At 44.6% G+C, this 23,389-nt stretch overlaps 1 protein-coding gene across 2 annotated transcripts in view; it reads right to left on the reverse strand.

Moving 5' to 3' along the window:
* Copz1 (COPI coat complex subunit zeta 1) overlaps positions 1-23,389 on the reverse strand; it is a 32,233-nt gene that overhangs the window by 8,428 nt on the left and 416 nt on the right. For both annotated transcript variants that reach the window (XM_042698985.1, XM_042698984.1), the window contains exons 2-4: positions 6,394-6,462; positions 3,643-3,724; positions 2,963-3,054 (exon numbers count right to left, since the gene is read on the reverse strand). In XM_042698985.1, the coding sequence (XP_042554919.1) occupies positions 2,963-3,054; positions 3,643-3,724; positions 6,394-6,462 (243 nt within the window). The remainder of the gene's footprint in view (positions 1-2,962; positions 3,055-3,642; positions 3,725-6,393; positions 6,463-23,389) is intronic.

A 23,389-nucleotide genomic window follows, 5' to 3' on the forward strand; every position in this document is an offset into this window, starting at 1 on the left:
TAAAGGACAGCGCCCAGGCCCAGAGTTCAGGCCCCACAACTGGACCCAAAAAAAAAAAAAGAAAGAAAGAAAGAAAGAAAATGGCAATACTGCCCAAAGCTATCTACAAATTCAATGCAATATCCATCAAAATCCCAACACCATTCTTCAATAATATAGAAGAGGCAGTCCAAAAATTCATATGGAATAATAGAAGATCCCAAATAATAATAAAAAAAATCCTTAGCAGGAAGAAAAGTGCTAGAAGAATATCAATACCAAACTTCAAACTCTATTACAAAGCTGTAGTTATAAAAACAAACCATAACAAAACAAAACAAAACACCAAAACCAGCTTGGTAGTGGCAGAAGAACAGGCCTGAGGACCAATGCAATAGAAATGAAGACCCAGAAATGAACCCACAGACCTATAGCCAGCTAATATTTAACAGGGAGCCAAAAACACAGGTGGGAAGAAAGACATCCTCATCAACAAATGGTGCTGGCAGAACCAGCTACACACATGTAGAAAACTGAAGTTAGATCCTTATGTCACCTTGCACCAGAATCAATTCCAAATGGATCAAAGACCTCAAGGTAAGAGCAGATATCCAGAAAATATTATAAGAAGGGATAGGGGAAACACTAGGGCTCCTTGGCACAGTTTGAAACTTCCTAAGATCCAGAAACACAACAAACCAAAGAAAGGCTGGATAACTGGGAATGCAATAAACTAGAGTTTCTGCATGGCAAAGGACATAGCTAGCAAGATACTTAGAAACCCCACAGACTGGGAGATAATCTTCACTAGCTATACATCAAACAAGGGCCTCATATCTAAAATATACTTAGAGCTCAAAAAATTAACCCCTCCCCCAAAAGACAAATCCTCAAAGAAACAACAACTCTATCAATAAGTGGGCTAAAGACTTAAAGAGAGATTTGTCTGAAGAAGAAATAAGAATGGCCAATAAACTCTGGCCATAAAAGAAATACAAATCAAAACAACTCTGAGATTCCACCTCACTCTAGTTGGAAAGGCCATTATAAAGAAATTAACAATAACAGATGATGGCGGTGATGTGACCAAAAGGGAACACTACTACACTGTTGGTGGGAATGTAAACTTGTTCAACCACTCTGGAAAGCAATATGGAGGTTCCTCAAAAGACTAAATATAGAGCTTCCCTAGACCCAGCAATCCCATTCCTGACATCTATCCATTGACCACAAACAAGGAAACACTAAAGCCACCAGAACAACCATGTTCCCTGCAGCACTGTTTACCATAGCCAACATACGGAATCAACCTAGATGTCCAACAACAACAAATAATGTATTTCAGGTCAGGCGCTGGTGGCTCATGCCTGTAATCCTAGCTATTCAGGAGGCTGAGATCTGAGGATCAGGGTTCAAAGCTAGTGCAGGCAGGAACATCCGTGAGACTCATCTCCAATTAACCACCAGAAAACCAGAAGTGTCTTAAGTGATAGAGTACTCGCCTTGAGCTGAAGAGCTGAGGGACAGTGCCCAGGCCCCAGAGTTCAAAAAAATGGGAAAAGAAAAGCTTGGAATATGGCTTAGTGGTAGAGTACTTGCCTAGCATTCATGAAGCCTTGGGTTGGATTCCTCAGTACCACATAAACAGAAAAAGCTGGAAGTAGCACAGTGGCTCAAATAGTAGAGTGCTAGTCTTGAGCACAGAGAGGCTCAGGATAGTGCCCAGTCTCTGTGTTCAAGCCCCAGGATTGGCAAAATAAAACAAAACAAAACAAAAATGTATTCCTTACCTTACTTATGTAACTATAACTCTCTGTGCATTACCTTTACAATAAAATTTAAGGGTTGGGAAGGTGTCTCAGTGGTAGAGTGCTTACCTTGTATACTTGAGGCCCTGGGTTCGATTCCTCAGTACCACATAAGCAAAAAAAGCCAGAAGTGGTACAAGTGGTAGAGCCCTAGCCTTGAGCTGAAGAGCTGAGGGACAGTACCTAGGCCCAGAGTTCAGGCCCCATGACTGGCATAAAAAAATATTAATAATAATAAATAAAATTAAAAAAAAAACTGAAGCCAGGCTCTGATGGCTCACACCTGTAATCCTAACTCAAGAGGCTGAGATCTGAGGATTGTAGTTTGAAGCCAGCCCAGGCAGAAAAGTCCATGAGACTCTTATCTCCAATAAACTATCAGAAAAAGCCAGAAATGGGCTGGGAAGGTGGCTCAGTGGTACAGCGCTTGCCTTGCAATGCATGAGGCCCTGGGTTCGATTCCCCAGCACCACATAAGCAAAAAGAAAAAAGCCGGAAGTGGCGCTGTGGCTCAAGTGGTAGAGCGCTAGCCTTGAGCTGAAGAGCTCAGGGACAGCGCCCAGGCCCAGAGTTCAGGCCCCACGACCGGACCCAAAAAAAAAAAAGAAAAAGCCACAAGTGGCACTATGGCTCAAGTGATAAGAGTTCAAGCACCAAGAAGAAGGGGAAAAAAAATACTGTGCAGGTGCTAGTGGCTCATGCCTGTAATCCTAGCTACTCAGAAGGCTGAAATCTGAGGATCATAGTTCAAAACCAGCCTGGATTTTGAAACTCTTATCTCCAATTAACCACCAAAAAGCTGGAAGTAGAGCGTAACTCAAGTAGTAGAGCAACAGCCCTGAGGGAAAGAATGAAGGGACAGTGCCTAGGCCCTGAGTTCAAGCCTCACCACCAACACAAAGAAAACCCCACTATGCAGGGAAAAGTGTTAAAAATATATATGTGTCTCCTCTATAGAGATAAGAAAGAGACCTAAGAAAAAGTTCCTTTCTAGGCTAATTCATTTGCTGGGCCACATTTGTGAGGCTGGTGGGGATCTCCCACCACTTTATAAACCCTCTCTGAAGGCAGTAGCTGTGGATCTCTGAAACCCAAAACCAGTCTTTATGTCCTGCCTGTGGTTTAGGAAGTAGGATCGGAGAGAGCAAAGTGGGGGGGGGGGGGGGGAGTCTCACCTCATTTTCATAGGAGCTGCCAATCACATAGAAATAGAGATCAATGCTGCTTTTATAGACTACTGTCAGGCCTTCCAAGAGGGCGATTTCACCTGGGGGGAAGGTAGAAATGGTGAGAGTAGCCTAAAAAGAGGACGTAAGACAAGGAGTTAGCAGGCTTTGATAACCTACAAAGACTGACGAGGACCTAGTCATTTTGGGTCTTAGCAGAAAAGCAAAGTACAAACTTGGTGTATGTTGGGGGGGTATCTTAAATGTATCTTTTCCTCTACCTTTCCCTCCCCCCCCACTCCTACCGGGTACACATTTCCCTCCTTGTACTGAGACAGGATACTAGTCGATCCTTGGGAGGTAAAAATGCAGAGCGGTCACCTTTACAGACTTCCATTTACCTGCCCTAATGGATGCGGTACAATAAGCAGAGCTGCAGTTAAATTTGTCAAGTGAGGCTCATAAATCCAGGGACTAGACAGGTAGCTAACAGCCAACCTTCCAGCACGGTATTCCCGCGTGAGGTACACTCACCTCCCCATTACATTTCTGAAGAGTTTATTATATGAGGGGAGGAGGAAAAAAGAAGGAGGCAGAGTCATTTTGTCTTTTTCTGTAGTTACCCCCTTTCCTCTATGGTTTCCCCCAGCACAGGCCACCCGCCTGGGAGTGAAAGTAAAATGACCTACTGTCAGTCCGATGGGTCTTGTTGAAGATGTTCTTCTCAAAGGCCTTTTGCTCCTTGACACTAGGGTAGGTGTCGTCATAGTACTGGTCAGAGAGAAAGGAGACAGGGTCGGGTCATTAGAGCTGGGAGTCTAGAATGATTAGTTGCTTTGTTGTGCCCTGATCTTGGATTTCTCTTTCAAGGCATGGGACAAGGGAGAAATATTGACCTGGAGAAGGAAGGGCTGAAGAGGCTGGAATGAGCAGTGACTCATTGAATATTAAAAAAAAAAAATTAGAGGATCATAAGCAACCTCTACTTCTTTCCCTTCCTTCCTTCCTTCCTTCCTTCCTTCCTTCCTTCCTTCCTTCCTTCCTTCCTTCCTTCCTTCCTTCTTCCTTCCTTCCTCTCTCTCTCTCCCTCCTCCATCCCACTTCTTTCTCCCTGCTAGTACTAGGGCTTGAATGCTTGAATGTCCCTCAGCTTTCTCACTCAAGGCTAGCACTCTACCACTTGAGCCACAGCTCCACTTTCAGCTTTTTGGTAGTTAATTGGAGATAAGTGTCACAGAGTTTTCTGCCCAAGTTGACTTTGAACTGTGATTCTCAGCTCTCAGCCTCCTGAATAACAAGGATTCCAAAGGTGAGCCACTGGTTCCTGGCTCCCACCCTCTCATTTCTAAGGCTATCTGAGCACAGAGACCTCAGCCATCAGAGGAGGCTTTGCTCCTGTCTACATTCTGGGTAAGCTCCTCCCAGACTGTCTCCTCCAAGAATGTCCCCTTGTGAGGGCAGTGCCAGGGAAAACAAGAAACACTTGCAGTACAGAGCACTTCCTCAGACCTTCCCTCACTGCAGGAAGACCCGTTCCTCATTCACTGAGTCTCTTCAAAAGCAAGGCAAATTCTGCCCCCGGAGTCTCTACGACCTGAGCTTTCCTTTTTGCAAACTGAAAGAAGCAGGGGGCAGTCTCTTACGCTGCTGAGCCCACTTCCCAAGCGCTCTCTTGCAAGGGGATGGAGATGTAGGCTGCTAAATCGTTCTGCTCTTTAGGGGCTAATCCGTCGCAGTCAGCTGAAGACCTATGACAGGTCTGGCATTTAGTAACTGGATAACTGTTTCAAAAGGTGTCCTGCATAGTTACATCCAATTACAGGGAGGAACAGCTGGTGAATTCTAAACTAATCTCTACCTGCTGACTGATTTATGCTATACTTGCCCGGAGTTAATACACCAGGGACAGAAGAAATTTCTACTGGGGGGTGGGGGTGGGGACCAAGGAACTACAGAGGGAGGAGAGGGGTGTCCTTTCTACTCCCTTTCAATAGATTTAGTGTGGTATTTCTATGCCACACTGGGGAAGTGAAGGGGTAAGAAGCTTGGTGATGTCTGTAAACCTCAGACTGGGCCCCTAGCACTGCTTGAGAATTCTCTGGAGAAACTCAGGCAGAGTGACAAGAGAAAGGGACAGAGTGAAGGACTCAGCAGACTTCTAGCATCTACGTACTGCTTTGTTCAGGAGCCAAGGTTCTCAAGCTTTGCCCTGCTTTGAAGAAAGTAACAAAGATCAAAGTCTGAGGACAGCAAGTAGGGAAATAGCACAACTAAGGGACAGAAGAAAGTTTAGGTTTTACTGGAGTAATTGAGACAAGACAGAAGACTTCTCAAAATTATACTGTCAAATAATACAGATTAAGCCAGGCACTAGTGGCTCATACCTGTAATTAATTCTAGCTACCAAGGAGGCTGAGATCTGAGAATCCTGGTTTATAGTCAGCCTGGCAGGAAAAATCCATTCGACTTATCTCCAATTAACCACCAAAAAAGTGGAAGTGAGCTGGACACCAGTGGCTCACACCTATAATCTTAGCTACTCAGGAGGCTGAGATCTGAGGATCGTGGTTCAAAGCCAGCCTAGACAGGAAAGTCCATGAGACTCTTAACTACAATTAATCACAGAAAGAGCTGGAAGTATGCTGTGGCTCAAGTGCTAGCCTTGAGCAAAAGGAGCTCAGGGGCAGCACCCAGGCCCAGAGTTTAAGCCCCAGGACTGGCAGGAAAAAAAAAACAAAACCTGGAAGTGGAGCTGTGGTAGAACAAGTGGTAGCCTTGAGCACAAAAGCTCAAGGACAGTGCCCAGGCCCTGAGTTCAAGCCTTAGCATCAGCACACAAACAAGTAACAACAACAAAAATAAATAAATAAATAAAAAACAAAACATATAGCACGGCGCCAGTGGCTCACACCTGTAATCCTAGCTACTCAGGAGGCTGAAATCTGAGGATCATGGTTCAAAGCCAGCCCAGGCAGTAAAGTCCATGAGACTCTTACCTCCAATAAACCACCAGAAAACCAGAAGTGGTGCTATAGCTCAAGTGGTAGAGCACTAGCCTTGAGCTGAAGAGCTGAGGGAGGGCTGGGAAGGTGTCTCAGTGGTAGAGCACTTGCCTTGCATGCTTGAGGCCCTGGGTTCGATTCCTCAGCACCACATAAGAAAAAAGCCGGAAGTGGCGCTGTGGCTCAAGTGGTAGAGTGCTAGCCTTGAGCTGAAGAGCTGAGGGACAGCGCCCAGGCCCAGAGTTCAGGCCCCATGACTGGACCCAAAAAAAAAAAAAAGAGCTGAGGGACAGTGCCCAAGCCCCACGACCGGGGATAACAAACAAACAAACAAACAAACAAAAAAACATACAATATAGGTTAACAGAGTCAATCCCAAGATTCAAATTCAAGAATATCTTTGTCTTGCTTCTAAACTAACTTGAAATGGAATCTCACCTTGGCAAAAAGTCGATCTCCATCATTGTCCAGAATCAGGATGGCTTTGACGGTGTACAGGGAAGGTTCCTGAAGAGATATGGACATACTTCAGTCTGGAAGGGTACCTCTACCACTGGCAAGCTAAATAACTTTTCCTAGCCCCACCGGGGCTGCAAGGGATTACAGAAGTGCTTCTCTATGTCCCATATCCCCATACATCTAGATTTTTAACATTTCCTACTGAGGTGACCAAGTAATGGGTGAACTGGACTGAGGAAGGAAGATTACACTGAAGGACTCTGAAGTATCACCAGAGAAAGTGTCTCTCACTTAAGCAAGGTAGTTCATGCTGTTATTCCCAAATATCACAGTAAAGTCATTTTCCAAGTTGCCCTCCCTCACAATTCTCCCACGCTCTGGTGTACGTATTACTGTAACCACAGTAATTAATAAGCACTGCAAGAGGCCATTTGAAAATAGAGCTTAATGCCTTAGTATACTTGGAAGTTTCTGCAGTACCATTGCAGCAGCAATGCAGAGGCATAAAGCAAGCCTTTCCTAAGCCACCCACCCACTAACCAGGAGTATTTACAGATGTGCCCATGGCTGGACACACACACACACACACACACACACACACACACACACACACAACTTCATTTTTTAGGGTAGTCCAAAGAGATATCATTCAAAAACTCTCCTGTGAAATCCAATTTCTCTACTATATCCTAGCCAATACCACTTAACTTGAGAAAACAAAAATCAACCTGAATTTTGAGTGTAGTAAGCAGTGAAAAAACAATCCCCCCAAAACAAACAAACAAACAAAAAACAACCAAACTGAGAAACATCCTGGGGCCTGGAGGCAGCAAGCAAAAAGGGAGTTATCTTTTATTACCAAGAATCAAACTGAGGGGCTGGGTTTGTAGCTCAGTGGTAAAGCACGTGCTCAGCATGCAGAAGACTGTGGGTTTCATCCTTAACATGCGTGCAAGTACACACATGCACGCGCACGCGCACACACACACACACACACACACACACAGAACTGAACTGAAGATACTAGCTCTTATAAAGGAAGCACAGCCTCCACCTCAGTTCCCTTCTTCAACTGCAAACATATGACTACAAAAGCTACAGTGGCCTGGTGCTCTCTCTCCTCTACCCTGCAACTAGGGTATCAGCTAACTAGGATAGGAGAGAAAAGGAGGGCAGACAGTGGTGTAAGTATAGAAGGGCTGGCTGTTGCACATTCCTTGACTTCCCAATCAACAGTGCTTTCCACTACTACCTCCTGTGCTATGAGACAAGGCCGTTGCTTTGTTTCCTCTTTTCTGGACTAGCTTAGAAAATCCAGTCCTCAAAGGGGCCAAACATTCACCAAACAGGTATAACAAAGACCCAAGAGGGAAGGAAGAAAGAATCATTGCTGAGGACACAGATACTGCAGCTCTGTAAATATAAATTGGATCATCAGGCTTCAGGATATACATGGTTCCATGCAGAAAGGCAATGGAAATTAAGAATAGGAGCAAGCCAGGTGCCACTGGCTCACACCAATAATCCCTAGCTACTCAGGAGGCTAAGATATGGAGGACATTGATTTGAAGCTGGCTCAGGCAGAAAAGTCCTCAAGATTCCATCTCCAAAATAACCAGCAAAAAGCTAGCTGGAGGTGTGACTCAAGTGATAGAGCCTCAGTTGAGCAAGCAACCCAAGCAAGTTCAAAGCCCGAGTTCAAACCCCAGTATTGGAAAGGAAGGAAGGAAAGAATAAAGGCAGGCAGGCAGGTAAGCAGGCAGGCAAGCAGGCAGGCAAGCAGGGAAGCAAGAAGGCAAGAAGGCAGGAAACAAGGCAGGAAGGCAGGAAACAAGGCAAGAAGGCAGGAAGGCAGAAAGGAAGGAAGGAAGGAAGGAAGGAAGGAAATGGGAGGCTGATTGGAAAGATGGTAGTTCAAGGCCAGTCCTGGTACAAAGACTCCTCTCAGCCAAAGCTGGTATGGGTGCTGTATACCTATTATTCTAGTTATGATGGCAAGTCTAAAATAGGTAGATGATGGCCCGGTGCAAGCTGGGTGTAGGTGGCTCAAACCTGCAATTCTGGCTACTTAGGAAGCTAAGATCTGAGGATTGAGGTTCAAAGCCAGTCCAGGCAGAAAATCTTTGTGAGGCTGTTATCTCCAATTAACTACTGACACCAGAAGTGGTGCTGTGGCTCAAGTGGTTGAGTGCTAGTCTTGAGCACAAAGAGGCTCAGGGACAGTGCCCAGGCCCTGAGTTCAAATACCAAGACCGACCAATTGACCAACACACACACACACAGCTCAGGGACAGCTCCCAGGCACTGAGTTCAAGCCCCACAACTGACCAAAAAAAGAAAAAAAAAAGTTTCACAGACTTAAGCTAGGCACCAGTGGCTCACACATATAAGTTACTCAAGAAGTTGAGATCTGAGGATCGCAGTTCAAAGCCAGCCAGGCAGAAAAGTGCCTGTGAGACTCTTATCTCTAATAAACTACTTAGAAAAAGCCAGAAGTAGTGCCATGGCTCAAGTGGTAGAGCACTAGTCTTGAGCATCAGAAGCTCAGGGATAGCACCCAGGCCCAGAGTTCAAGCCCCAGGACTGGCCAAAAGAAAAAAAGTTTGGGCTGGGAAGGTGGCTCAGTGGTAGAGCACTTGCCTTGCATGCATGAGGCCCTGCGTTCGATTCCTCAGTACCACATAAGCAAAAAAAAAAAAAAGCCAGAAGTGGCACTGTGGCTCAAGTGGTAGAGCGCTAGCCTTGAGCTGAAGAGCTGAGGGACAGTGCCCAGGCCCAGAGTTCAGGCCCCATGACCGGACCCAAAAAAAAAAAAAAAAGTTTCATGGACTTTCCTGCCAGAGCTGACTTCAAACTGTTATCTTTAGATCACAGCCTCCTGAGTAGCTAGGATTATAGGCATGTGCTACCAGTCTCTGACTTAAGAAATCATGTTTCCATCAACTTTTCCTGTGGAAATCTATGGCTTTGTCTATCACAGTCACGGCAATTTTAAGAGAGCTACCCACTAGCTGAAACTGGACCTTAGTCTGGCATAGGTGATTGCTTCTTGCAGTCATAGAGTCTGGCATCCTGGAAGGCATGAAAGCCATCCCCACACACTCCCAAACAAGAAAAGCCCTAATGGCCACCAGCCAACTAAGAGAGCAAGACAATGTTCTTGTGGCCAATCATGGGGTGAGTACATAAACAGCGTGCTGGCAGAAAAAGAAACATCTCCCTGGGTTCTGCTGCTGGCTCTTTGCACTGGCTTCCTAGAAGACATGATCAAAGAAACTCCCAAAACAGAAATACTGGGTCTTCCTGTGCAAGATAAAAGACAGGCAAAGGCAGGAAGGAGAAAGACCAGATTTGAGGATTTAGAACGCTGGAAGACAAAGGAAGGCTTTGTAAAAAAAGCCTGGCTATTTTAAACTTAGAAAAGAAGAACCACACTTTAAAAAGCTGAGAATTGAGGCAAGAGTATAAAAGCGGCTTGCTTGCTCCATTCTGCCTCAGCAAGAGCCGGCAGCTTCTCCTTTCCATCTCCTGCCACCTCCTGACTGCAGCTGGTTCCACTTCAGCCGGGGCCTTTACCTCCCAGGAGTGGGGAGGGCCAGCCGTTCCCCTCATGCCATAAAACCAGTCAGCTTAAAGGCCCCAGAAGCCCTTATTGATCATGTAATTTCGAGTTTTTGCAAAGGGCAACTTTATAAATAACTCCCAGCTACTGAGAAATGAACTTCCTGGACAATAGACTAGGCTTTGACTTTGTAACATATTAAATGCTGTTTTAAAAAAAAAAAGGCTCTACAAGTGTAGGACCATATTCAAAGGATTTTAAAGATCTATTCTCCCCTCCCAGAATGGGTAGCTGCTAGAAAGCTTTTGAGACAAAGTTCTGTAATGCACTGACTTTCACAGAGCCACAGTCTGAGTGTATAACAGAACTTCACCTCAAATGCTAATGGTGCCTGGAAATGATATATAGAGAGAGGCAGATTGGTTTGTGGGAGGAGGAGTGGCTTGGATAGATTTCGTGTCATTTTATTATGGAGAAAACTAGAATGCTGTGCTCAGATAGCTGAAACACCATCAAACAAGCAACTAGGCTGCCATAAATGGGTATTTGATCTCAATCAGGTGCTTCTGAAGCCTGTTGAAAACATCATCTCCCAAAACCCCCTCCCTTTGCACATACAGGGCTAGAAAGGGAGAGTTGTGCCTAGTGCTGCCCCCTGTGGGCCATCTAGATGACTTGCAGGTTCCTCAGGATTATAGTCATAAAAATATGAAAAAAGCAGTTCTGTATTTTGGGTCCCAGCTATTTGGGATGGGGATATAGCTCAATGGTAGAGTGGTTGCCTAGCGTATGTAAGACTTTGGTTCCATTCCCAGCACTGAAAAAAAAAAATTATCATGTGCTTTTTTTTTTTTTTTTTGGGTCCGGTCGTGGGCCTGAACTCTGGGCCTGGGCGCTGTCCTTCAGCTCTTCAGCTCAAGGCTAGCAATCTACCACTTGAGCCACAGCGCCACTTCCGGCTTTTTTCTTTTTGCTTATGTGGTGCTGAGGAATCGAACCCAGGGCTTCAGGCATGCAAGACAAGCGCTCTACCACTGAGCCACCTTCCCAGCCAGTGCCTTGTGTTTTTCAAGTGACAGTAGAAAGAACTTTGAAAAACACCACAGAATTAAGTCTATTTACCTATATAGTATGATGATACTTTGGAGGAAGATCTTGATATGCCACCAAAAGACTGGAGAAACTAGCCAGGTGTGGTGGCTCACACCTGTAACCCTAGCTACTCAGGAGGCGGAAATCTAAAGATCATGGGTCAAAGCCAGCCTGGGCAGGAAAGGCTATGAGACTCTTATCTCCAAAAAAAAAAAACAGCCACTCAAAGAACCTGGAAGTGGTGCTGTGGCTCAAGTGGTAGAGCCATAGCCTTGAGCTGAAGAGCTGAGGGACAGTGCCCAGGCCCAGAGTTCAAGGCCCACAACTGACCAAAAAAAAAAAAAAAAAAGATTGGAGAAACTGTATTTAGATCAGGTAGACAGGGTATTTTAGAACTATGACTAATTATGTGATTCATTTAGGGGGACCAAAAAAAAAAACTTTATAGTGTTAAGATTTTATCTGCAGATGAAGAGCAAAAGTAAGAATCTAGTTAAGACTCTTAGAAACTTTTTCATTCCCTACTTAAAAAGAAATCCTAAAGCCGGGCGCTGGTGGCTCGTGCCAGTGATCCTAGCTATTCAGGAGGCTGAGATCTGAGAATCAATGTTCAAAGTTAGTCTGGGTAGGAAAGTCTATGAGTCTTTTATTTCCAATAACAACCCCTCCCCCCCCAAAAAAAAAACCCAGAAGCAGAGCTGTGGCTCAAGTGTTAAAAGTGTCAGCTAAAAGACAGTACTCAGGCCCTGAGTTCAAGGTCCAAAATGTTGTACCTATGACTGGCATACACACAAAAAGAAAGAAATCTGTAGGGTCACATCAAAAAGGGGTAACTCTGGGGCTGGGAAGGTGGCTCAGTAGTAGAGCACTTGCCTTGCATGCCTGAGGCCCTGGGTTCGATTCCTCAGCACCACATAAGCAAAAAGAAAAAAGCCGGAAGTGGTGCTGAGGCTCAAGTGGTAGAGTGCTAGCCTTGAGCTGAAGAGCTGAGGGACAGCGCCCAGGCCCAGAGTTCAGGCCCCACAACCAGACCCCCCCCCGAAAAAAAAAGGGGTAACTTGGCTTGGCAATAGATTTAGACCAATTAAAAACTGTAATAAGATGTTCTTCTCTCAATACTACTTATAAAACCAAGATAGTTAAAAACTAGGACAGCCTTGTGTAGTGTGGTACATGCCTATAAACCTAGCAATGGAAAGGCTGAACTGAGGATTGTCCAGCCTGGCTATGGAGTAAGTTCCAGGCCAACTTGAACTATAAAGTGAAACTCTATTCAAAACAAATCCTAGAAGGAGAAATTACTAGATACCTCTCTAAGTTCCATGTGGCTAAGCAAGTATTTGGCTTCCTGACTCTGTGCTATTTTTTAAATTAAAAGCTCTTCTGGAGCTGGGTACTAGTGGCTCACGCCTGTAATTCTAGCTACTCAGAAAGCTGAGATCTGAGTATCATAGTTCAAAGCCAGCCTGGGCAGGAAAGTCTGTGAGATTCTTATTTCCAATTAACTATCCCCCCCACCCCCAAAAAAAAAAAACACAAAAAATGTTAAATAGAGCTGTGGCTCAAGTGATACACCACTAGCCTTGGGCAAAAAAGGTCAGGGACAGCACCCAGGCCCTGAGTTCAAGTCCCAACGACAGGCGCATACACACACTAACTCCTCTGGTATTGATGGCTTCAATTCACTAGCCAGAAACCTACAGGCTTACATGAATTACCTGCCTTTGACAAGGATAAAGCAGATTCCAGAAGCATAGCTCAGGAACTCGGGGTGGGGGTATATTTCAGTACTAGACTATGTGCTTAACATGCACAATGTGCTGGGTTAGATCTCCAGCACCACAAAACATTACCTTAGCTAACATGAGATCAAATCTAGTCATGATTACTGAACACATGCTGTATTAGACCAAATGTCATCAAAAAGTTACTGGAGGGCTGGGAATGTGGCTTAGTGGTAGATGCTTGCCTAGCATGCATGAAGCCCTGGGTTTGATTCCTCAGTACCACATATACAGAAAAGGCCAGATATGGCGCTGTGGCTCAAGTGGTAGAGTGGTAGCCTTGAGCACAGAGAAGTTCAGGTACAGTACCCAGGCCCTGAGTTCAAGCACGAGCACTAGCAACAACAACCAAAAAGAGTTACTGGATACATATTTTCAAAGAACTGATGGCAGAAGATACCTAGCTAGAATTTTCCTTGCCAAGAAGACACAAAATATGGAAAGCAGTTCTGACATCATGGGAGAAAATGTCTCTGGACTCCTACAACCCTTGTATTATATTCTGCATCAGCCATTAAGTCAAGTTGTTCCTTTCTATGAGACACAGCTTCCCCAAGGGAGAAATGGGAAGCTTGACCTAGACTGCTTAAGGTTATAGCAGATTTCTCTGCTCAGCAGACAAAATCTATGGGCCTTGTTCCTAGCTAACACATGTTCACAAACTGTTATGACTTCCAGCTCAGAGATAATATGGGTGATAAGATAAAGTTGAGGATGGGGGGGGAATGAGGAAATGATTAATACTTTTATAAATTACTCTTTCTTTTCCCCATCCACACCCAGTTAATGACTTCAATAAGTGTTTGTGGCCTCCATAAATTAATGGATAAAGCTCAGAAAACCAACACAGCCAGCAGGGGGAGTCAAGGTCAATACCACACCCCTCCAGCTTTCAATGGCTGAATTTGGTAATGGAAAATGGAAAACAGGAAGGTAAAAATGACCCAGGCTCTCAAAAAGCCTGTCTGAGGGAGATTTTTTTTTTTTTTGGGGGGGGGGGGAGCGGTCAGTCGTGAGGCTTGAACTTGGGGCGTGGGCCATGTCCCTGAGCTCTTCAGCTTCAAGGAGAGTGCTTTATCACTTGAACCACAGCACCACTTCTGGGTTTTCTGGTGGTTAATTGGAGATAAGAGTCTCATGGACTTTCCTGCTCTGGCTGCCTTTGAACCGTGATCCTCAGAGCTCAGCCTGATTACAGCCTGATTAGCTAGGATTACAGGTGAAAGACAAGGCCCCCCGGCCTGAGGAAGAACTTTTTTTTTGTCCTGGAGTCACACTGTCTCAACCTCTTCAACTTTCACTGAAGTGAAAGATTCCCAGAGATGAAACAATTCAACATTGCAGGGAAAAGAAACTGAATTCCATACCCAAGCCCCTACGCACCCCTCAGCAGCACTAGAACCTCCTGCCACACCAGTTTCAAAAACTTTCATTTGAGTATCACTTAGCAAAGGAAAACCTCAAATGAGGCTAGATTCCTTTCTTTTGTGTGTTTTGCTTTGAGACAGGATCTTATTGTATAGCTCAAGCTAGCCTCCAGCTTTAGACCCCCCAGCCTCAGCTCCAACCAGAGTACTAGGATTACAGGTATCCACTGCCATACCCTGCTGAACATCTAAAATTAAGACTCTAAAGTTTACAATTTGTTGTGTGTGTGCCAGCACCAAGGTTCGAACTCAGGGCCTCATGCTTGCTCTGCTTGCTTACAGTTGGCCCTTGAGCCTCACCTCTAATCTAGCTTCTTGCTGGTTATGTTGGAGATGGAATCTCAAGGACTTTTTTTTTTTTTCTTTTTTGGCCTGGGCTGGCTTTCAAACTCCAGTAGCTAGGATTACAGGCATAAGCCACCACATCTATAAACTTAAAACTTCTTAAAACTTTTTTTTTTTGAGACAGGATCTCTCTATGTTGTCTATTTGGTCTCAAACTCTTTTTTGGGGAGTCAGTCATGGGGCTTGAACTCTGGGCTTGGGCACTGTCCCTCAGATCTTCAGCTCAAGGCTAGCACTCTACCACTTGAGCCACAGTGCCACTTCTGCTCTTTCTGCTGATGTGGTGCTGAGGAATTGAACCCAGGGCCTCATGCATGCAAGGCAAGCGCTCTACCACTGATTCACCTTCCCAGCCCCTCAAACTCTTAAGTTCAAGCAATCCTCCTACCTCAACCTCTCCCAGGCCAGGGACCAGTGACACATGCTTGTCATCTCAAGCCACTGGGGAATCTGAGACTAGGAGGATCACAGTACCAGGCCAGCCAGGAAAGAAAAGTCTGCATGGCTCCATCACTACACAATAGAAGGTGGACACAGGCATCAGTCTGTGATCCCAGTGACAATGGTAAGTCCAAAGTAGTGACTGAAGCTCAGCACGTGCCTATGTGGGAAGTAAATCCCAATCTCAAAAATCATCAGTGAAACCAGAAGCTGGTGGCTCACACCTGTAATCCTAGCTATTCAGGAGGCAGGGATCTGAAGACCAGAGTTCAAAGCCAGCCTGGGCAGGAAAGTCTGTGAGACTCTTATCTCCAATTAACCACCAGAAAACTGGAAGTGGCTCAAAGTTAGTAGAGCTCTAGCTTTAAGCAAAAGCGCTCAGGGACATGGCCCCAGGCCCTGAGTTCAAGCCCCATGACTGACAAAAAAAAAAAAAAAATCAGTGAAAAACAAGACTGGAAGCATAGCTTAAGTAGTAGAATGCCAGCCTACTAAACTCAAGGTCCTAAGTTCAAACCTCAGTATCATTAGGGGGAAAAAGAAGCACCACAGACAGTTTAGACCTATTTCTAATGCATCCTTGGTCATAATTTATATCATGATTTATGCCTCTGCTCCCCCCCCATCTGCTCCTGAAGTCTCCAGAACACTTGACAGACAGCCTATGTGTTCGTCTTCCAGTCTATTTACACCTTCAAGTCAGCTTGTAGTGGAGTTGATCTCCTGTTTTCAGTTTCCCACTAAAAAGTACAGAGCATGTAATTCTATCTAGTTGAGGAGGCTGAGGTGTGAGGACTGCTGTTCAAAGCCAGCCTGGGAAGAACAATCTGTGACTCTTACCTCCCATTAACCACTAAAAAGCCAGAAAGGGAGGTGTGGCTCAAGGGGTAGAGCGCCAGGCTTGAGCAGAAAAGGCCAAGCAAGAGTGTAAAGCCCTTAGTTCAAGGCCCAGTACTAGCACAAAAAAAGAAAGAAAAACGGGGGAAAAGGGGAATTGGAGAAAAATTGCTCAATAGAGCTATTAAGACCAGTTGGGGGCTGGGAAGTTGGCTCAGTGGTAGAGCGCTTGCCTTGCATGCATGAGGCCCTGGGTTCGATTCCCCAGCACCACATAAGCAAAAAGAAAAAAAGCCGGAAGTGGTGCTGTGGCTCAAGTGGTAGAGCGCTAGCCTTGAGCTGAAGAGCTGAGGACAGCGCTCAGGCCCAGAGTTCAGGCCCCACGACCGGACCCAAAAAAAAAAAAAAAAAAGACCAGTTGGCTATAGATAGGACGATGTACTTTTTTTGTAAAGGGTAGAAGGGCAAATAAGGAGACAGGATTTTGTTTGCAGCATAACAGGTTATACAACAGCAAGTATTAGGTTATACAACAGGAAGGATTTCCTGAAGGCATGGAGGTACCCAAACTTCAGCAGAGGTGACATAGGCTGGGGAATCTAAGGACAGGAGAGCTCTGATGTGGGAGAAAACCATTCTGCCCAGAAACAGGCGAGACAAACTGTGAGAAGGCTCTTTTTTTTTTTTTTTGCCGGTCGTGGGGCTTGAACTCTGGGCCTGGGCGCTGTCCCTCAGCTCTTCAGCTCAAGGCGAGCGCTCTACCACTTGAGCTACAGCGCCACTTCCGGTTTTCTAGTGGTTTATTGGAGATAGGAGTCTCACGGTCTTTCCTGCCCAGGCTGGCTTTGAACCGCGATCCTCAGATCTCAGCCTCCTGAGTAGCTAGGATTACAGGCGTGAGCCACCAGCGCCCGGCTGTGAGAAGGCTCTTGAGTACAGGCATCTCCTAAATATGCACAGACTCAGCCTCAACCTCCCCTGCCTTATAGGTATTCTCCTTCCCTGTTCTAGGTAAAGTTGGATAGGAAGGAACTGGTTGTTTAAAGATTCATGTTCCATATTTTATTTGCCTCCTCCAATTCCCCTTCCCTCTAGCTTTCCTGTCCATATTCTGACTCCTAACCAAGGCATGGCGTAAACTGCAGTAAAGTAAGAAACAGGAGGCAGTGGTTCACACCTGTAATACTAGCTACTCAGGAGGCTGAGATATGAGGATAGAAGTTTAAAGCCAGCCTCTTATTTCCAATTAACTATTAAGAGGCCAGAAATGGAGCTGTGGCTCAAATGGTGGAGTGTTAGCCTTGAGGGAGAGCACCCAGGGCTGTGTTCAAGCCCCAGGGCCTTCACAAAAAAAAGAAAGAAACAGTAGCAAGGACCAAGATGAGAAAGATCTTAAATATGTCAGCTGGCTCCCTCCAGCATCTGGATAATTGTATTCATCTTCTGCCTACCAGGGAGGACCTGGTTTCTCCAGAGTTGCTTTTCTTCACATGGAGGCCTCCTCCTCCTCTTTTGACCATGTGACAGCTCCCTTAGACCTTTGATATAATTTATACCTTGCCAGGGACCGACTCTTTCCCACCACTGTGAAGGAGAGGGAAAAAATATATATAAATACGTCGGAAATCTATAACGAGGTCTTCTTGGAGGGCAAGACATGGGGAGAGTTAGAAGCAGCGTCAATTGCTCTTTGGGGGTTTTAGTTCAAGCCAAGGTCTGCTTCCAGCAATCAACCATTAAAACAAGCCGGCCAGAGTAACAGCACAGTTTATTCTGATCATTTAATTTGAAGTGTCAATAAATTAAACTTCAATCAATTAAACTAGGTGTGCAATAACCCAGATGGACACCCCGACACCAACATAATCACAATAAAAATTTTTATGGCTGCCAGGGACCTCACCGGGGGCAGTGCTGGCACTGTTTGCGCCCTAGCTGAGAAATATATCTCCACCGTGCGGGATGAGGAGATTGCTTCTTCTAACGAAATGGAGGGGCCAGGCACCAGCAAGGACGCAGCTGGGAGAGGGGCACAGGGGACTGCCAGGAACGAGATGGGAGTGCTTTGGGGGCTTAATGTAATTGATACTTTTGCCCAAAGCAGGGGGAGGGGGCCTTTAGGCCAAGTACCTCTACTGTTAGTGCCAAAGGAATTTAACAAAAGCCCCATTAAGATGATTCAGGGAGCAAAGGCCATGGAGCAATAGCAACCTTTAAGAGTCATTGATGTATTCTGCGTAGCTTCCTCCTCCATATATCTGCACATCCTCGTGCACTTTGGATGGCCTGATTTTTGCATGAGGCATGGACATTGGAGTTTTGACATTGTTTTAGGATAGAGTATTATGAAAGGTAGAGAAGGAAGGATAGATTAGCAAGTTCAGTCTGTAAAGCTCTAGAAAAGGATTCTGAAGGTGAAACATGACAAGGAAAAACTGAATTCTAAGTACAAAGATTTTAAGAATCTGAACAACCAGAGTAATTCATCTTTGAAGAGGAAAAAAAAAAATTAAAGAAGGCAGGCAAGGGTAAATCATTATCTTTAAGATTCTACAGATTCATGGAGAAGGGTGATCTGTAGAGATTCCTCTCCATCCACCGCTAAAATAAGCACAGCAGAAATAGCAGGAGAGTAAAAGCTGAGTCCAAAGATGCAGGTAAGTGTATTACCATAAAGCATGAGGAAAGGAGATGAAAGGGTCTCTCCTTAGAGAATACAAGGAGGCCTCAGGAAGATTAGACAAATCTGCGTGAAAGCTAAGGCGGGATTACTTCATTCAAGAGAGAAATATGACCCACTGTAAAATACCTTAGTGAAGGGAATCTACTGTTATTTAGAAATTCCCATTATCAGAGCAAATTTTGATCCATGTTTCTTCTAGACCCCCTCTATCATACCCTTCCCCTCCTCAGCATATATAGCTGTTGCCCTTCTAGAGGTAAAGGTGGAAGAATATGCTTTGATCAGGTTTACCTAGAGGCCCAACCAAACCAGCACATAGAAACATGAAAGGAGGAGGCTCAAGGGAACTTCTGGAGTCTACTGAGGAACAGCTTGCGAAACACTATCTGGGTACAGGTGACTCTTTAGCTTACAAGAGATGTAAAGTGACATCTAGGGATTCTTTTACTTCTCATAATGAAGATGAAGACCTAAGAAACAGGAAATGCTACTAAATAGACAGTTGAAAGGATAAGAAACAAAGGCATGGTAAGGAAAGGAGATTCTGAATCCTATAGAGCTGAAATTTGTGGGCTAGGCTAAAAGTACTAAGAAGTAGAGATTTCGACAATATCTCTTAATTCTCAACTAACGTTCCTATTTAAACCACTGAATACTGAAGAATATTTCAGTAACCATTTTCTCACTTCTCACAAGAATAGTCCAAAACTAATGCCATGGTGGATACACAGAAACTGATTGGTAACGTACCATGAGAATACTTTATAGAGCAGTGGGAACTAATTCTGTCACAGAACTTCAGCTACCAAAGGGTGAAGCGGTGAAAAAGGTACATAATTTTTAATTGGGGGCCCAAAATTCAGTAAAACTGTGAAGAGAAAAAAATGTTGGCAAGAGCTGACACAGAGGAAGATACTAGTTTAGTTTAATAAGAGAAAAACTATGGAGATCTCATTATAAGCACAGATACCTCTTGATACTTTGCTCCAAGGTATGTAACACGTAAGTACTGAGAGAACCTACAGGAATTTGGTGAAGTGTATGTGTGTGCATGGGGGTGTGGGTGGGGGTGAGAATCTATGAGGACAGCCTGAGCTACATAACTAGTTCAAGACCAGCCTGAACAGCGAGATTCTATGGAATAAGAAAGGGGAAAGAAGTAGAAGAGGGAGGGAGGATAGAGGAAGAGAAAGAGAGAGAGCGAGAGAGACAGAGACAGAGACAGATACACACTTGGTCTACAAAAATAAAGAATTCAAAAGCCTAGTTTTTTGTTGTTGTTTTTTATGTTGGTCAGGAGTTTGAACTCAGGATCTAGGTGCTGTCACTGAGTTGTTTTGTTCAAGGATAGCACTCTACCACTTTGAGCCACAGCTCCATTTGCAGTTTTCTGGTGGTTAATTGGAGATAAGAGTCTCATAGACAGACTTTCCTGTGCAGACTGTGTTTGAAATATGATCCCAGATCTCAGCCTCCTGAGTAGTTAGGATTACAAGTGTGAGCTACCTGTTCCCAGCTGAATCCTAGTTTTGACACTGTACTCCTTTCTTTCTTTCTTTTTCTTTTTTTTTTTTTTGGGGGGGGGGGGGTCTGATGGGGCCTGAACTCTGGGCCTGGGTGCTGTCCCTCAGCTCTTCAGCTCAAGACTAGTGCTTACCACTTGAGCCACAGCGCCACTTCCGGCTTTTTTTTCCTGCTTATTTGGTGCTAAGGAATCGAACCCAGGGCCTCATGCATGCAAGGCAAGCACTCTACCACTGAGCCACCTTCCCAGCCCCCACTGTACTCCTTTCAACATGATTTTTTTTTTCCCCTATACCTTGGTTTCCCCTACCATATATATATGTATATGAAAGCTGGAGGCATGGCTCAAGTGATAAGAGTTCCTGCCTAGCACGTGTAAGACTCTTGAGTTCAAATCCTAGTACAGCCAAAACACAATGCAACAAAATGAAACAACTAATGTGTGTATTTGTGTCTGTAAACAGGCCTTAAACTCAAAGACTGGGTGCTGTCCCTTAGCTTTTCCTACTCAAGTTTGATGTTCTACAGATGTTCCACTTGAGCCATACTACCATTTCCAGCTTTTTGGTGTTAATTAGAGATGATTCTCATGGACCTTCCTGCCTGGGTGAGCTTTGAATCTTAATCTTTAGATCTTAGCCTCCTGAGTAACTACAATTATAGCCCTGAGCCACTGATGCCTGGCCCTAATATGAATTTATTTTGGTGCCAGTACCAGGGTTTGAACTCATAGCCTAGGCACTGTCCCTGAGTTTTTTATTTTGTTTTGTTTTGGTCATGGGGCCTGAGCTCTGGGTCTGGGCACTGTCCCTCAGCTCTTTAACTCAAGGTTTAAGCTCTACCACTTAAGCCACATCACCACTTTGGAAGTGGTTTTTTCTGCTTATGTGGTGCTTAGGAATCAAACCCAGGGCCTCATGCATGCAAGGCAAGCACTCTACCACTGAGCCACCTTCCCATCCCTCTCTGAGCTTTTTTGCTCAAGCCTAGCACTCTACCACTTGAGCCATAGATCTACATTTGGATTTTTAGTGATTAATTGAATATGAGTCTCATAAACTTTCTTATCCAGATGGGTTTAAATCCCGATCCTCAGATTTCAGTCTCCTGCATATCCAGGATTACAGGCATGAGCCACGGGTACCAGGTCTAACAGATTTTTTTACATAATAGTAAGGGAGTACTGCCAGGTGCCAGTGGGTCACACCTGTAATCCTATCTACTCTGGAGGCTGAGATTTGAGAATCGCAGTTCAAAGCCAGCCCAGGCAGCAAAGTCAGTAAGACTTATCTCCAAATAACCACCAGAAAACCAGAAGTGTCACTGTGGCTCAAGTGGTAGAGCACTAGCCTTGAGCTGAAGAGCTCAGGGACAGTGCCCATGTCCAGAGTTCAAGCCCCACAACCAACCAAAAAAAAAAAAAAGAGTAAGGGAATACTTGACCTAGTTAGCAAGGTTGTTAGTGCAGTATCTAAGGTAGAGATTAAAGTGGAATAAAAACAAAGAAGCATGCAGAACTAAGACTATACTGAGGAAGCAGGGCTAGAGAACTAAGGGAAAAGCCTGCGATAGAGAGACACACAACTCCTCCAGCTTACTTCTACACACAGACTCATCATTCCTTAATTTTTGTAGTGCCAGAGATCAACCCAAGATCTTTAACATGCAAGGCAAGGACTCTATTACTGAGCAACAGACTCAGTCCAAGAGACCCATTGATAAAAGGGTTGCTTGCTGGCCATGGCAAAGGCCTATACTACCAGCACTCAGGAAGATCAAGAGCCGGGGGCCAGTCTAGGCTATAATAGTGAGACCTTAACTCAAATAAAAAGAAGAGGGGTGGTGTACCAGTATTATCTTCTTTGCTCTTTCAAGCAAGGTCTCTTTAAAATACATGTAAGGAGGCTGGATGTGGTATGCCTGTAATTGTAGCTACCCTGGGAGAATAGACGGAAGGATCTCAGTCTAGGCAGGCTCAAAGGAAAAATTGCAAAATCCTATCTTTTATTTATTTTTTGGGGGGGGGTCCTGTCGTGGGGCCTGAACTCTGGGCCTGGGCGCTGTCCCTCAGCTCTTCAGCTCAAGGCTAGAGCTCTACCACTTGAGCCACAGTGTCACTTCTGGCTTTTTTTTCTTTCTGCTTATGTGGTGCTGAGGAATCGAACCCAGGGCCTCATGCATGCAAGGCAAGCGCTCTATCACTGAGCACGTTCCCAGCCCTGCAAGATCCTATCTTAACAACTAAAGCATAAAGAACCTGGTTCAAGTGACACCAGTATTGGCTTGCAAGCTTGAGGCAAACTTTCAAATTCAAACTCAATCCCTGAAAATAAATGAATGAACAATCTAGAAACCATTTCCCTATAACCTATTATAACCTGCTTCCTAGTTAAGAAAACTTGTTAACAGAAAGTATTTAAAACTACTCAGAGTTTAAGCTTATCAGTATCTAGATTTGATGAACGCATATAATAGAAAAGAAATTCTCCCTGATATTTTGAAAGAAGTAAAACCTACTATTCTCATTTACTAATAAAGGTCTGGATGTGGAAATAGGCTTAGCGTTCCACTCAAGGAAGCAAGCTGGCAATGGCATACAAACACACACACACACACACACACACACACACACACACACAACACACACACACACACACCTCCAAACGCTAAACAATTAGCGTTCCACTCAAGGAAGCAAGCTGGCAATGGCATACAAACACACACACACACACACACACACACACACACACACACACACACACACACACACACACACACACACACACACACCTCCAAACGCTAAACAATGCACTTTTAGAGAAAAAAAAATGTTCTAGTCCAGTTCAAAGAAGGAGTAATATGTGTTTCATTTTAATAAGCAAAAAGGATCATACAGACCATTTAAAACACTTCTTTAGCTGCCAGGAGGGAAAAATAAGCACTCTAAAACTCCTAACCTCTAAATGAGGGGAGGGAAAAATCAGGACAGATAGGGAGTCTGGGAAAAAAAATGCCACAAGCCATGATAATTCTATCAGGTATTCCAGAACTTTGGTGGAATGCTAATTCTTTATCATGACAGAACTACATAATCGGAATGAACAGGAAACTGAAAAGTTTTTGACGGAAAGTAGCTGGGGCTTCTCAATGGAGACACTCAGAAACCACCAGGAAGTGTTGTAATAATGACAAAACACCTAGAATTCTATTTTTCACAATTTAAGGCCAGTATGGACATTTGGGGAAGTTCAAGTCAAATTATCACACACATGTGCAATGC

This window comes from Dipodomys spectabilis, unplaced genomic scaffold (assembly GCF_019054845.1).
Source record: "Dipodomys spectabilis isolate Male_0828 unplaced genomic scaffold, ASM1905484v1 ptg000234l, whole genome shotgun sequence".
In the NCBI taxonomy this organism is placed as follows: domain Eukaryota; kingdom Metazoa; phylum Chordata; class Mammalia; order Rodentia; family Heteromyidae; genus Dipodomys; species Dipodomys spectabilis.